This window comes from Varanus komodoensis, unplaced genomic scaffold (assembly GCF_004798865.1).
Source record: "Varanus komodoensis strain SLA01 unplaced genomic scaffold, ASM479886v1 scaffold29_1, whole genome shotgun sequence".
In the NCBI taxonomy this organism is placed as follows: Eukaryota; Metazoa; Chordata; class Lepidosauria; order Squamata; family Varanidae; genus Varanus; species Varanus komodoensis.
In genome coordinates this window covers 5600622-5615627 of record NW_025335759.1, presented here as the reverse complement: position 1 = coordinate 5615627, position 15006 = coordinate 5600622, and the positions used below count along the sequence as shown (strand labels likewise).

At 48.0% G+C, this 15006-nt stretch overlaps 1 protein-coding gene across 1 annotated transcript; it reads left to right on the top strand.

The window, feature by feature from the left end:
* The first annotated feature begins 1243 nt into the window (after positions 1-1243).
* On the top strand, positions 1244-14748 carry LOC123026042 (crustapain-like). Its single transcript, XM_044435277.1, is given in 12 exon segments — positions 1244-1298; positions 2552-2611; positions 3056-3148; positions 3592-3624; positions 3627-3767; positions 5002-5082; positions 5085-5234; positions 6547-6739; positions 7301-7445; positions 10070-10231; positions 10472-10661; positions 14564-14748. Coding segments are annotated over 12 exon segments (1488 nt in total).
* The last annotated feature ends 258 nt before the right edge of the window (positions 14749-15006 follow it).

Below are 15006 nucleotides of genomic sequence, written 5' to 3'. Positions count from 1 at the left end.
CGAGCAAAGTCACCTTGCATGTTCTTCCAACCTTGTACGTTGCTCCAAGAACTGGCAAACCCAGCTGTAAATCGGACGAGCTTCCTGTAGGCTTCCAGCTACTTCAATACACTGTATAAAGTTCCCTCCCTTAAAGGCGCCATGCTAGATTTTGAATCTTTTGGCTCCCATGGCGTGGGGGTGTGGCAATGGCTTCGAAAGTAAATCTTAGGACGAGCAATGAAGATAGCAATGCAACCTCTTCTGGACTCTGTGGGGCTTGACCCAGCATCTCTTCTTGGGCTGCGGCCCATGATGAGAGAGAATACTTCCATAGCCACATCCTCTTCTGGGTCTGAGAGTCTATATCAGACACGTCTCCTTAGGAGAGTCATGGCCACCAATTCTGAGCACCATCCAAAATGTTGATGCTTACGTTTGAAATGTAATACAGCTTATTAGAACCCAAGAAACTGAAGGAAAAGCTGTATCCTGACCCAGCTATGCATCCAGAGGCTCCCCTCTAGGTGCTTTCACCATGTCTGGTAAGAGGTGGGGACCAGAGAAAGCCCTTCCTCAGTGGTGGCATTCTGCTTGCAGAATTTCCTACCCTCTGCGGCTCATCTGGCACCAAAAATATTATTTTGGAGGGTGCAAGGCAAAGGCTTCCAGGTTTTCTGATGTGTTTTCTTTTGGGGGGGGGGCAATATTTCTCCATGGTTTCTGTTATGTTTTCCCTTTAATCGGAAGTTTCATCTTGGATTTGTAAGTTGCGTTCAGACTGCAAAGGGGCAGGATATGAATCTTTAAACCTGCACCCTGAACGGCACAGGTTGAGATGACATTGTCCATATTAAAATGGACGCTCCATGCGGCGAATTGGTGAGGTGTCCTTAAGCGTACGTGCAAGGAGGGACCAGGAACAGAGGGGGAAACTCCGCAAGCCCACTTTGTGCTGTCATGGCTACTGCAGATGCTGAAGGGCTTCAGCTCAGTACTTTACCCTCCTTCAAGTCATTCTTCGCATGCCTAAAGAGCAACACAAGCTTTCCACTCAATGTTCGTGCCTTATAACTTCAGTCCACCCAAAGGTCAGTTGGAAGTGGAACAGCAGCCTCTTCCCCCGGTTCCCTTCCCAGCTAGTACATCCCCTAAAGTTTGAGGATTTTCACTGGATAAACAAATCCCTTTGGGGCAGCTTCTTATGCTGTGGTGCTTGGAGTTTCTTTTGCGCGTGCCAACAAGGCAGAGCTCGGATAGCGCAATGGTGGCGTCTCTCCGATGGATGCTGATCTTTTCCATGTGGCACCGGTCCAACGGTAACTCTAAACCTGTCAGTCTCATTTCCTGCTCTCGGTGCAAAAGATGAGAAACGTGCTTCTGGGGGTGGGGGTGCCTGTGCCCACGTCTCTCCCGACACACACATCTTGCCTGTGCAACCAAAACAACTTATGGGCATTCAGACAGATTCAGCCTCCCCAGAAATCATCCCTATCTCCCTCTCTGATCTTCTAGTTAAAGAGGATGGGTGGGATGGGAGGCAGGAAGGCAGGCACAGCGTGTGGCTGTCTCCAGATCCAACATGGTTGCTTTCATCTCTTCGTCAAGCAGCTTCCAAGCAGCTTTCTTCTAGGCCTGATTATCTTTCTCCAGATTTCATATCCATGCTTGATTCTATCCATTTGGGTATGTATAGAGAAGAGAGCTCTTTAAAAATAGCAGGGGTGTTGTACTTTCAGCAGATATTGCTCTTCTGTACAGTCATTGTACTCAGCTTGCATTTTAAAAGGGAGTAACGCCAGTGTGGGTACTGGTTGCAGTGGCACTGGGTTTTGGGAGACCCGGGTTCTAGTCCTCGCTTCGTCATGAACCTCCCTGGGTGACTGTGGGTTAGTTCCTGAATCTCAGTCTCACCTTCTCCTGTTTTCCACCCCTTTTCTTGTTGGAATGGTTTGTAACAGTGCCTTTAGCTTTTCATTTTTTAAAAAAATCCCCACGCATCCTGGACTCCTTTTCTCATTCGAGTCATTTGCCATGAGACTTTATTTATCATTGAGTTTGTTAAAATTGACTTCCCTAAAAAGGCAGGTACATGTTTCGCTACCTTTGGCTTTTGCTTCCTTTACATAGAATCAAGAGTTCAAGGGTGGCATGACCGCTTTCCTCCAGTGTTCATGTAGCTGGCACTTTTTCCACTAAGTCAGAAATCCATCTCCCAGGAAGTGCAGCCCATGGTCCCAGAATCCAATTCTCTCACATCAGCACCATCGTCATAGCCAGGCATTCACTTGGAGTGTTTTTCTTTCTCTGTCCATTCCTCTTTGACCTGGAAGGATTGTGGAAGGAACTATCAGGCCCCAAACTTCTTGTAGAGATTCCATGTTCATGTAGATCCAGTCTTTGAATTATCTTTGAGGTCTAAGGCTAAATCTGAGCCCCTTGAAAGGATTCATGATATCTAAAGACACTGATCCAGTGGATCTGTTGTGGGCTTTTTCCCTCCACATCTTCAGTATTTTTTCTCCCTACAACCCCAGAACCTTGAATGTATAGTTTTGTTGTTCCTTTCTAGCATCAGAATCGGATACATTGTCAAAGCTGCCTGAATTTGGAGAGGTTTATCATGTCTCAGGTAACACTGGCAGATTGTGCTTGGCACCTGCCCCTGCGGTATGGACCACCCTGCCCCCACTTCATGCCCTCCAACTATTTTGAATGATTGCCTTAATTTTCCCTCTCTCCCTTTCTTTGTGTCTTGCATCTTTATAAATTGCAAGCCTAGAGGCAGGGACTGCCTTCTTTAACTGGTTGCTTGTATGCTGCTCCAAGAGCCCTTTTGGCTGAAGAGTGGAATTAACAAACACTTTAAATTAATCAGTAATAATTCTGGATTAATTTTTAGACTTCTAGTGTTAGTTCTTGTGACTAATTTAGTTTTCCAAGTGAAACGACGATTGGACGTGTGTGTGTGTTCCCACCACCTCCTGATGCAGCAAACTAACAGCCTGGAAGGGAGGAAGGGAGGGAGGGAGGGAAAGACAGACAGACAGACAGACAGATGCCTGTCGTCCTGCAGGGACCATCAAGCTACCCTTTGCTGAGATTGAAGAGCCCTTTGAAGCTTGGTACAACCCAACTGCACGGAAGAGCCGCATTCAGTACTATCACGGTAGGCAAGAAGGGAATTTTATCACCAAGGACATGTCAGCTGCAGTGTGGCTTGACCCAGATCAATACAGCACAACTGGGGTTGTGTTTGCTTTACAAATTCAAATAAGGCCTAAAATAAGTTCCTTTCTCTACAAGGATTCCTGGCAAATGCAGCCTTTGTAAAACTACAAACTTAGTATTTCTCAAAGGAGACTTTGTAGCTTAATTAATTTAAAGCACAATCCATTCCCAAAATAGCTTCACCACCAAGGATAGCTTATAAAGTTTAGAACAAAAGCTGCAACGGATAAGGAACCCCCCTGATGCAGGAGTTGCTCCCCCTGCCCCCGCGTGAAACCTGAGTGCAACCTTTCCCATACAACCTCTGCTGAAAAGAAAATGTGAGTTTCCCTTTGTTATACCTTTTTCTTAGTCTGTCCATTTTTGCACCCTGTGATCCAGGGCGTGTGATCACCTACCAGATGGAGACAGAGGGCTATGGGGTGCCAACTGCAAAATCACCCCAGAGACCACAGAAATAGAGACTAATGTCCGGAAATGCTTCCAGATAAATGGGGCTGCAGAACACCCAGCTGTAGCTCAGAGTGCCTTCCCCAAGATGGATGGATTTAAGGTGAGTCCTTGACTTGTGGACTTTGAAAGAGGCCAGCAGCCAGAAAAACAGGGTACTGGAGCCTTTTGAGTACCAGTGTATTTTGACTGGATCATATTGTATGTTATACATACCAAACCTACCTTTTTCACAGTAAGTATAAAGAACACCAGTTGGGACCCTAAGAAGTCTTGCTGTCAGAGCCACGTAGTATTTTCTTTGTTAATAAGGGCTGAGTGAGGAAAGAAAGAAAGAAAGAAAGAAAGAAAGAAAGAAAGAAAGAAAGAAAGAACGAAAGAAAGAAAGAACGAAAGAAAGAAAGAAAGAAGTAAGTTTGGAGATATAGACCAAAAGCAAATCAGGATTTTGTTTTTATCAGAGTATGAGAGGGCCAGCATAGAAATGTGAATTTATTCAACACACATTCATCTGTTTGGGCGCAAGTGAGTTGATCTACCCTTTAATGTCAGAGTGGGAGGAAAGCAAAATCTGTTTCCTGCCAGCACTGCCACACCTCACTGCACCTGCTCCTATAAGTCCTCCGGCACAGGAAGTCAGCACAGTCTGATGTGCCTGTCCTCCTTGTTCTCCACATGACAGAAGATGTGGAGCAGCCTCCCCCAACCTGGTGCCCTCCAGACATGTAGGATGGCAGCTCCCATCATGCCCAGATGGCATGGCCTTGAGGAAGGCTGGAAGAAGAATGAAAAAACAAAACAAAACCCAGAAGCCCCCGGAAAGAGGTGCACTTGCCTGCGAGAGCAGGGAAGTTTTGTAATTAGAGTGTCATCACAGAAAATGCATTTGTCCAAATTGGAAGGCAGAGTAACTGAGAGAATAGCTTCCAATTAAAACTACTGATGGGAAAGTCTATTTAGGAGGCAGTAGTCAGATACTTTGGTCCCATTCTGCTTGGGGCTTTGTTGTGGTGGTTAATTGGAAAGCTAATTGAAAATTGAACTGAAGCCAGTAACAAACTATCGCCACGTGGAGTTCACTGAAGGAGGGCATGTGCTTATGGCGAGGGTAGGTAATCCGGCACCTTCTGGATGTTTCAGACTACAGTTCCCCTTAGCCCCAGGCACCATGGGGTAATGGGAGTTGCAGTCCCAAACATCTGGAAGGCGTGTGATGTTCTGCTGGCCTATCCCAGCCAGAACCTTTGTCAGTCCCCAGAATGTGTCTGCACCTCGCACGGCCAGCATCCCGCTCTTTGCCTGCACCCACGTTCCTTTCCCCCTCCCCAACTCTCCAGCCAGTACGCCAGGAACACTACGAAGGGCTTCCCCGCAGCGTGTGGCAGAACGTGTCCTACTGGGGCACAAAGAAGAACGTCTACACCCTGTGACCACTTCGGGAGAGCACCAGGTCCCTGTGCACTCTCGGATGAGGGGTTTCAGCAACCTTATGGGTTCTCATCACGGCAAATGCAATATCGACTATCAAAATTTCTCCCGCAACTTCTCACCAAGATTCTTGGAGCTGCCAAAGGGTATGACCTCTTTTTACGACCACGTTATGCTTTTTTTAAGTACTCCCAAATCTCCCACAAAAGTCAAAAGTGAAAGCAGAGGCTGTTCCATGGACAGAGCAAGCACAGAGATGTAGGCTCCAGCACTCTGTTTAGCTAGTCCTGTCTTGTGGGGCTGGGAACCTTAGGACTGGACTGGGGACAGGACCAGTGTCAAAAGTAGGCACCAGCTGCCAAGGGCTCCCCTTGCTTCTCTTCCTCGGTCTCGTCTTCTGCCAGTTGACTACTTCTTACACTGGCCCAGACAACTTGGGTGGCGGCAGCGGCAGTGAGGAACGGATGCTGCAGCCAGCTTGCTTGCTGCTTCCCACCTCTCAGGCAACCAGGGGTAGAGAAGATGAGAAAGAGTATGAGAGCTAGTGGCAGTGGCAGCGAGGAAGGAGACGAGAGAGGGCGTTTTGCCAAAGGGCCCTCAAAACTTGAGCCAGCACTTGCTGGAGGCCAAGCCCGGCCTTTCATGGATTGTTAACTGGCTTATCATGTTGTCTGAACCCAACTGAGATAAACCGTGGTGGACAAGCCACAATCTCACAACAAACCATTGGTTCTGTTCATGGGTTGCTTGTGATTAACAAGCCATGGGTTGTTGGTGCAGCTGGGTTCGGACAAAATGCTAACCCAAATTTCCACAATGACCCATGCTCAATCTCAGTCCTTGGGTACTTGTTATTCTGTTGCCTGAAACTGCCTAATTTTGATACTTGCACAAGTGATGGGTTTTCAAAGAGTAGAGTCATATAGTGGGGGACTAGAATCTCAAAAAGGGAAGTTGATGGAGAAAGGAGCATAGATACTGGGTGCTGGTAAATGTTGACATGCAGGAGCTCATCATGATGGGCCCTGTAGTTCTACCCCCCAAAAGAGACTACAAATGCAGGCAATTTTCCTGATCCATTTCAACAAACCGATTCTAGATCTCCACCAGGTGCAGGTTGGGCTTCTTCCCTGAAAAATACAGCGCCTAGGTTTTACTTTCCCATTCAAGACCAAAACACTACAAAATACTTTGCACGTCAAATGGGAGAGCACACCACCGCATGCTGCTGCTGAGAAAATTCACCCCCCCCCCCGCTCCCCTCAGCTAAAGTCAGAGCAAATGGGGTTCTGCAGGTGAGGACAGTGGCAGATGAGATTAGTGGCCCTGTGAACCTACAAGGCTGGCCCAACGGCCCCTCAAGGTCCAGCCCCACTGGGCACAGCTCAGCTTGGAAGCAGAAGGCAAGACCATGCGCTCTATCCGGTCTCTGTGCATTTAGCAGCGTATCTCTTGCAGGCATGGGCTGCCAGTGGCCTCCGGGGCAGGAAGGTGAGCATCACATCCTGGCCAACCCCATGCATGATTTTGTCTCAAGGAAAATGGACAGGGGGTACCAGCTCTTTCGTCACTACAGGAGGAAGCACAAGAAGGAGCACAGCACAGAGGAGGAACCGGAGCAGAGGGCCCACACCTTCGTTCGCAAGATGAGGTGCGAGGCCAGGCCTGGGAAAGGGCACTAGTGGCACAGAGGGGCCGTTCCACTGACCCTTTCAAATGCATTGTGCGGATGCTTGTGTGGGCTTGCGAACTCTGAAGCTAAATAAGTAAGAAGGGGGACAGAAGCCCCTGTAAGTAAGGGGCAAGCAAAAGAAAATACTCTAGGAATGACAGAACTCCTAACAGGGCCTCCAGCATATTCCCTCTTGCTGTGCCCAGCCCTTTCCCCCCACCCCGCCATCCACTGTGGTTTCTCAGCTTTATTCCAGGTTCTCCCCGCTTCTGTAGAGCTGAAATGCCTCTTCGAAGGCTTAGTGCTGACAGCAAGAGCTGCCTGTGACAGCCTGCTAGCATTTTTGCGGGTCTGGCCCCAACCCTTTTGCCTTCAGCCGTGCTTGTCGTCCGCATGCAGCCCCCCGAGAGTTCTTGCAAGTTCAAAACTGGCCCTTGGGCTGAAAAAGAGCATGGTCCCCACCCCAGCTCTGCAATGAAGCACCAGCCCCAAGCCAAGCACAGGAGGTTCTTGTGGTTCAGCAACAACTTGTCCGCTTAGGTTTGTCTGCTCCAAGAATCGAGCCAGCCTGGCGGATCGCAGTCCAGAGGAAATGTCTGCAATGAGAGGCTCCCTGCCAGATCAAGTCCAGTGCGGGGGGGGGGGGGGATCATTCTGCCTGAGAGCATCAACTGGAGGCTGCATGGTAAGCGACCCATCACTGCCTCCCTGTGTCCGTCACAAGCAGAAACCAGCGGCTGCTTCATGGAGATGAGTCAAGGGCTGCTTTCAAAGCCCTCCATGGCTTCACCTTCCTTTCTCTGTGCATTCATTCATTCATTCATTCATTTATTCATTCATTCATTCAAACATGGTTATCCCAGCCGATAGCTGAAGCTCTCTGGCTGGCTCCTTCTGTACATTTTTACATATAATGATACTGCCCATGATATTAATTCCTGCAGCTTTACCACCCTGTACTGTTAAAAGGTCTCCCACTTCCTCCAAAGACTTCACCCTCTTGCCCTCACTGCTCCTGATGTTGGACATGAGGGATTCTCATGTCATCAGACGCGCGCCTCTTATTCCTTCTAACTCCTCCTCAGCCCCATATTTCCTGTGCCTCTGGCTTAACCCTCTTGTGCACATTTCCTAGCATCCTTCCGCATATTGTCCAGCCTACACATTGGCAACAGAAAGAACTGCAATTTCTTTTCCTGTTTACTCCTCCCTTGACTTCTCTGCCCATCTTTTGTTTTGTCTGCCATGCTGAACTTTAGATTATAAGCTCCTGGGGGCAGGAAGCTTTCTTCTTGCTCTCTCCCCACCCTACCAGAATTGGCTAAGGAAACAGTGCAAAACCTCAGCCCCATGAGCCGAATCCTTTGGTTTCCTCCCGGCACTTTCATCCAGATATGCACTGCTAGTTTCCCAGCTGCTTTGCATGTTTTCCTCACCCCACAATGGCCAAAGATGGGAATGTTTCTCCTAAAGTTTCCTTACCAGCAGGAGAGGGAAGCTTTGCTGTTTTATTTATTTATTTATTTTATGCCGCCCATTCGCCGAAGCCTCGGGGCGGCTTACAACAATAAATAAAACCAATAAGTTAAAATATACATATAAAATAATCATAATAATTTAAAACACCCAATATAAAATAAGCTGCCCTGGCCAGATAAAATTCAGTAGTATTAACATTTAAAATGTTGCTTAAATAAAAAGGTCTTTGCCTGGCGCCGAAAAGCAAATAAATGTTATTCTTGGCATTTTGGCCCTGCCCATTTTGACTCCATGCCAATTCTCTCTGGTCCCACCTGCCACCCAACTGTGTCCTCCAAGGCTTCTCACAAATTGAGTTGTATTTATTATTTATTATTATTTATTATTTATTTAGAGTATTTGTATGCCGTCCCATCGCATAGCCTCGGGAAGGCTTACATAAAATAAAACAAAACATAACAACACATAAAATCCAGATCCACCCTGAGTTTTGTTCTCAGATGAAGGAGGCCCAGCCTCTGTGAGCTGAGGGATTCCCATGAGAGAATTAAAACCATCCTTGCAGTAGAGGCAGATCCAGAGCTCCTGAGGGTCACAGGCTGCAACCCAGACAAGGAACCTTTCTAGAATGAAGTCTGAGCCTTCTCCCAGTTTGACTCTCTGTGCTTTTTTCCTCCCCACCTGTTGTTGGCCAAAACAAGAATGCTGCTACGGGAGGTTGGCTCGAGGGGCCCAGCCCTGTCCTTAGGCAACGCGGGGCCACATTTTGAGAGTCATGACATTTTATTTAGCTCACTCTAACGGAGTAAAGGATATTTACTTCCAGTATCTCTTCTGCCAAGGAGAAGTCTTAGTGAAGGTCATTTTGTGTTTCCTATGGGGATATCAGAAAAATCCACCGTGGAGTCAAATGAGCTTGGATGCCTATGAATCCAGTCTCTGCAGTGGATCGGTTCTGCTGAGCACCTTGTGCAGGTTCCACAGACTTGCAATCAGCTTTGCAGCTTTGGGGATGATTTGCACAATTGGACTTTGTTGTATTTATTTGTTTGTTATCTTCATAACTCACCATTCCGTCTGCTCTCTATTTTATCCTCACAGCAACCCTGCAAGGTAGGCTGGGCTGAGGGTCTGGGACTGGTCCGAAGTTATCCAGCAAGCTCCATGGCTGAGAACCCAGGTCAACTGCCAGTCCCACACTTTTGACCCCTCCACTGCACTAGGCCTTCATACGCTATTTTTATATACAGTAGCAAATTTACAAATAATTATTAAAAGAATAGTACATCTCACCATAGTGTGGAACATTATGAGCGGGTGACCTCTGGCCTACCTGTTCAGTCTGCTGCCCACGTGCTGCCTATGGATGGCCAACCTTATACAGCTCTTCTAAAAAAGGGCAAAACAAAGCAAAACCAGAACTGGACAAGACATCCCCTTCTAACAGAGGACTGTCTTCTGCAGAGAGAATACATGGCCACCCTGCCCTCTTCCTCAAGGTAACGCTCCCCCATTGGCCTTAATCGGCAGGCATGTCTCTCCACCCCGTGTTGCAACCCTCACTGGTCCTGGGGCCGTGCAGCCACAGGCTGTGCGCGCCAGCCCTGCGGGGTTTGCCTCTGAGCAAAGTCCCATCTCACCCTCTCCTTCTTTTAATGTGGATCCATGGCGGGATCTCATCTTTTAGATTTTGTAGGACAGACGTGTTTTGAAAGCCTGGGGCAGTAGGAGTTTTTCCCACCAAAACCTGGCACACGGTCATGCATGTGAGCAGAGTTTCAGTGAAGGCTTGAGATCGACCTCTGTGCTTTCTTCTCATCGACTCCCCAGACTAAATGGCTGGCACCTCTGTCTCAGCAAGCCTTGACTGAATGCTCCTGGGGCTTTGGGAACGTGGGCGGTGAGGGGGGCATCGCATGGCGCGCCTTCGAATGGGCCAAGGAGCACGGTGGCAGACCAACCGACGAGTCCCACGCACCCTACCGTGGCCAGGTAATCGAAGCAGCTACAGCATCCAAAATGATATTGTTTTAATGGAACCTCCTTTTCCTCTTTCAAGAGCCCCTTGAGCAGCCCTGCAGAGCCACGGCACACACGCCTGCCTGGAAGTAATAGTAAGCCTGACACTGCAGAGGCGCTGCAGAGTCTCCTCCACTGTTGCTCTGCCCTTGGAAAGTCCCCTGCTATTACCCAAACATTCTCAAGGTGCCCCCTGGCTTTCTTCTCTCGCAGAATGGATATTGCCATTACACGCAATCAGAGTTCCTCGGAAACGTGCCAAGATACATCAATGTCCCGTACGGAGACATCGCTGCCTTGAAACAGGCCGCCTTCAAGCATGGACCCGTGGCTGCGAGCATCAATGCCTCCTCAAGGTCATTCACATTCTATGCCAATGGTGTCTTCTATGACCCAGAATGTGGTGGGTTGTGGCTTACACACACACACACACACACACACACACTTTGCAGTGGTTTTCAACCTATTTACAGTAGGAGACCAGCAAAAATAGGATAATTATTTCGGGGACCGCTGAGGCAAAAATAAAGAACATTATATACATAATATGGTATTTTGTGCATTGGTTTCTAAATATAGTAGCAAAAAAATAAAATTCTCTAAAATAACCAGAAACTGAGCTGTGAAAAATGCTAATAAAAGAATACAATATTGCAATTAAATGTAAATGGATACAACTGATTTTTTAGAGAGCAATATGTAATTCAGATAAGGCTACTGAGAAATCTGCTGTTGCTTCTTTTCAAGAATACTTGATCCAAATCACTATACCAAAATACAAAATATAAATGCAATACTATACTTATAGCGAATACGAATTCAAATACTGTATTAGCGGCAGAGCCATCCAAAATCAGTCAAAGTTACTTAACGCAACAATATTCATAATGTTAAATACTGAAATAAACGAACCCTCCCCCCGCCCCCCCTCAGACCCGCATACATACCAGCACAGACGGGCTGAGAAAACACTCTTAGCACCGGCTCAGCGTGTCCCTTCCCAGCAGAAAACAGCGGGGAAAGGAAAAGCCCCGGTCGCGGTGTTGCCCAGAGGGCGGCTCCGGCGTGGGGCGGCTCCTGGGGGCTCCCACTGAGCGCCCCCCCCCCCAGGGGGAGCCTGCAGCGCGAGCATAGCCGGCCCGCGCCGCTCCCGGGAGCGAGAGGCACCTGTTGTGCGCGCGGCCGCAGCGCCTCTCTCCCCGGCGGGGGCGCGCGCGCGCGCGCGCCGGCTGCGGACCCAGGGTTGAAAAGCACCACTTTAGAGCATAAGTGAATGAGTTTATGCCGCCAGGACTTACCCTAGAAGCAGAGATGGCAAAATTAAAATGCTGGTCCTTCTGGCACATTGAGAGAAGGCGAGGCGCACTGGAGGAGGAGCCAGCCGTGCTGGGGAAGGCCGAGGGCAGGCGGAGGGGAAGGCCGAATGGGAGGTGGATGGACTCCGCAATGGAAGCCGCAGCCCGGAATCTGCAAGAGCTGAGCGGGGCTCTCATGGATAGGCCATTATGGAGGGATTTCATCCACAGGTGGCCATAAGTTGGAGATGACTTGACTGCCATCACAGTCAGGTGGGGGGGAAATACATCCTATTCCTATGGCAGGACATTATTTATTATTATTATTATTAGAACATTTCTATGCTGCCCCTTGCCAAAGCCTCGGGGCGGCTTACAAACACAATAAAATACAATAAAATACAAAAATAACAATATAAAATTAAAAATAACAATATAAAATAAATAAAAATATAAAATATGAGAGCTTCCTTTCATAGGTTAGTCCGAATTCAGAGGTGACTTCAGGGCACATAATAACACACATTTGTGCACTTTTAAAGCTTTGGACCTGATTCAATTTGTTGTTGTTCAGTTGCAGTCGAGTCTTAACTCTTCGCCACCCCACGGACAACATTCCTCCAGGTGCTCCTGTCCTCCACCATCCCCCGGAGTCCACCCAACCCGCACCCACCTCCCCAGGGACCCCATCCAGCCACCTCAACCTCTGCCACCCCCTGCTCCTTTCGCCTTCCATTTTTCCCAGCATCGTGGTCTTTTCCAATGAGTCTTTCTGATTATACCTGGCTCCAAACCTAACCCCAACCCTGTTGCCCGTTTCATCCGTGCTGTGACTTCCCAATGTTTCTTATATCAGAGCCGAAATACTTCTGCTTCACCTTCCACTGCCAGCAAAAGCAAGGTGAACTTAAAACATCAACACTGGATTTCATTCTCAAAGGAGGAAAACAACCCCACCCGTTCCAGTGGTGCTTTGCATCCGCTCTGCCACAAGATGGCAGTAGGGTACCATTCTAACCTTTCTGGGAAATACAGTCTCCCCCTCCCCACCCACTTACAGGAAGCCTCCATACAGTTTGTCTCTATGAACTGCACAATTTTTGGCATCCTTAGCCCCATCACAGACATCTGCTCTACGAACACCAGTGCCAGAATAAACGTGCTATCTTTACCAGCATAAATGTGCTGCAAGATTCTTTGTTTTCTTAGAGCAGTGACAAACCCTCTGGACCTTTAATAATTTTTGCATTTCTGGATCCAATTGAAAGCTTTTGGAAGAAAAAGGAATTTCTTTGACACATCTTCAGCAATAACCATTCAATTGCTGACTGCTGTTTCTTCAAGTTTGTAACTGGACAAAGATTTCTGAGCACTCAGCTCTGGCATGATAATGCCTTTGGTCCCACCACTTCATTTGTTTCCCCAGGTTTTAATGTATATAAATAATTGTGCTCCACACACACACACAGACACACACACGCTCTTTCAGAGCTGCTCCATTTACACAAACAGGGTTTAAAAAAACTAGGGTTCCTGGGGTAGAAACTAGCCACAAAGGGTGGCTGCCGGCCAAAACTTGCAGGTTCCACCCTCTATCGAACCCAGGATAGGCTGCAGGGATAGGTTGGCAATACTGCAACCATGGCTAGGGATTCATTTTGCAGATCCTATCTAGAAATGTTGCCAGGATTGATAAAAAGAAGAATCCAACTTTGCAAGACATATTCCTTACCCCAATCTTGGAGAGCTTCATCTTATCGTGGCGATTGCAGGGTAAGACACCAGATGCAGAAGAAAATAGGGCCCTTGTACCTTTAACAGTTTCGTAGATGGGAAAACTGCAACAAGCATAATGGACACATGTATCTGACAACAATTTTAACCATTCATGAGAAAAAATTCAAAACCTGTTTTAAAATCTCATCTAATCTTGCCAGATGACTGAGGAAAAAAAGATGTTAAGCTGGTGCTGAAAAGATAATGTTGATGGACTTCACTGTGGAGATCGTTCCGTAACTGGGGGGGGGTGGGGGGAGCACTAGTGAGAAGGCCTTCCTCCTTGTCCCACCTCTGAGTCTTCCTTGGAGGAGGCACCTGGGGGAGGGCCTTAGATGCTGCACCTGAGTGTATGCAGAAGTTCATGTCAATTATTGCCAATTAAGCCATGGCTTCATTATGTGGTAGATGCACTGATAGTGTGATCTAAGACAACATCAAAAATTTTCTCTGGAGTCATTGACTGATATCCAGCATTTCTCAACAGCCTTGCAAATAAGGCCACAGCTGCTTATTGTTAGTCTGCTGACTCCACCTACCTAAGTTGGGCTGGATCCAGATTTAATCTAGATTGAATGAACTGGGGGAAGTGGGCTCCTGTGCCTCCTGCTCTCATAGCAGCTTCTCCAGCCCACTGAAATACTGCGCAGGGACTTGGTTCACATGAACCGGGTCGATGCTGCAGGTAGCAGTTAGATCTCTGAAACAGCCTGTGGGTTCTGGGTTGCTTGCTATCTGTGGCAGCCCAGCCACCCTCACCAGGGCTCACAGGGCAAACTGCCAATGGGGGCAATTATGCAGCTCCCCTGCCCCCAGAGAAGGTCCACATGTGCAGCAAAGTCTGAAGAAGTCACTGTGGCTCATCTTCTTTCACTGTATTGTGCAACCCTGTTCAAAGTCAGGAGACGCTGCTGGATGGGCTGAGCTGTGTTGCAGGGTCCCCCAAAGTCAGGCAGAATGAAGCCCTTCTTGCAGAAGGCAGATCCTAGATCTGGTCCTTTACATCTGGCATATTTGATTGTCTCTCAACAGCTTTTCTGAAATCGGTCCCCTTTCTTTTGAGACTAACACAGGCACCACAAAAGAGGGATAACTTGGAAATCTGCTGTGCCCTTCAATGTATGAGGGCTTGCTTTATGCTCCAGGGTTGAAGAACAGTGTATCTAGTGAGATCAAATTGCAAACAGGGCAGCTGAAAAGAATGCATCCATTAATTGCTTTGTTTTTGCTGCAGGAAATAGTACTCTCTTGAACCAGGGAGTGCTGGTTGTGGGCTATAGTGTCCTGCAAGGTGAAACTTACTGGCTGATCAAAAACTCCTGGTCCACCTACTGGGGCAACGATGGCTACATTCCCCTTTCAATGAAGGACAATAACTGTGGGGTCGCCAGTGCTGCCATATACCCTGTTTTAAAGTAAGTCTGCCAACTGAGCAGAAAATCCCATTCTGCTCTTGGGCCTTCTGCAGCACCTTAGATGAGCAGGAAACAGCTGGAGTTCAAAAGCACCACTGCCTTCTCATGTTGGTAGATTAAGTGACCGCTCAAGGCACTGCGAAAGAGGCAAATTAAAAGACTGCTGTTGGCAGGCCCAGAGCGGTTCGATTCTCCATAGGCAGGGCATTATCCCGATCAGTTTGGGGGTGGGAGCGCCATGGCTGAGTAGTGTGGCCTGGAG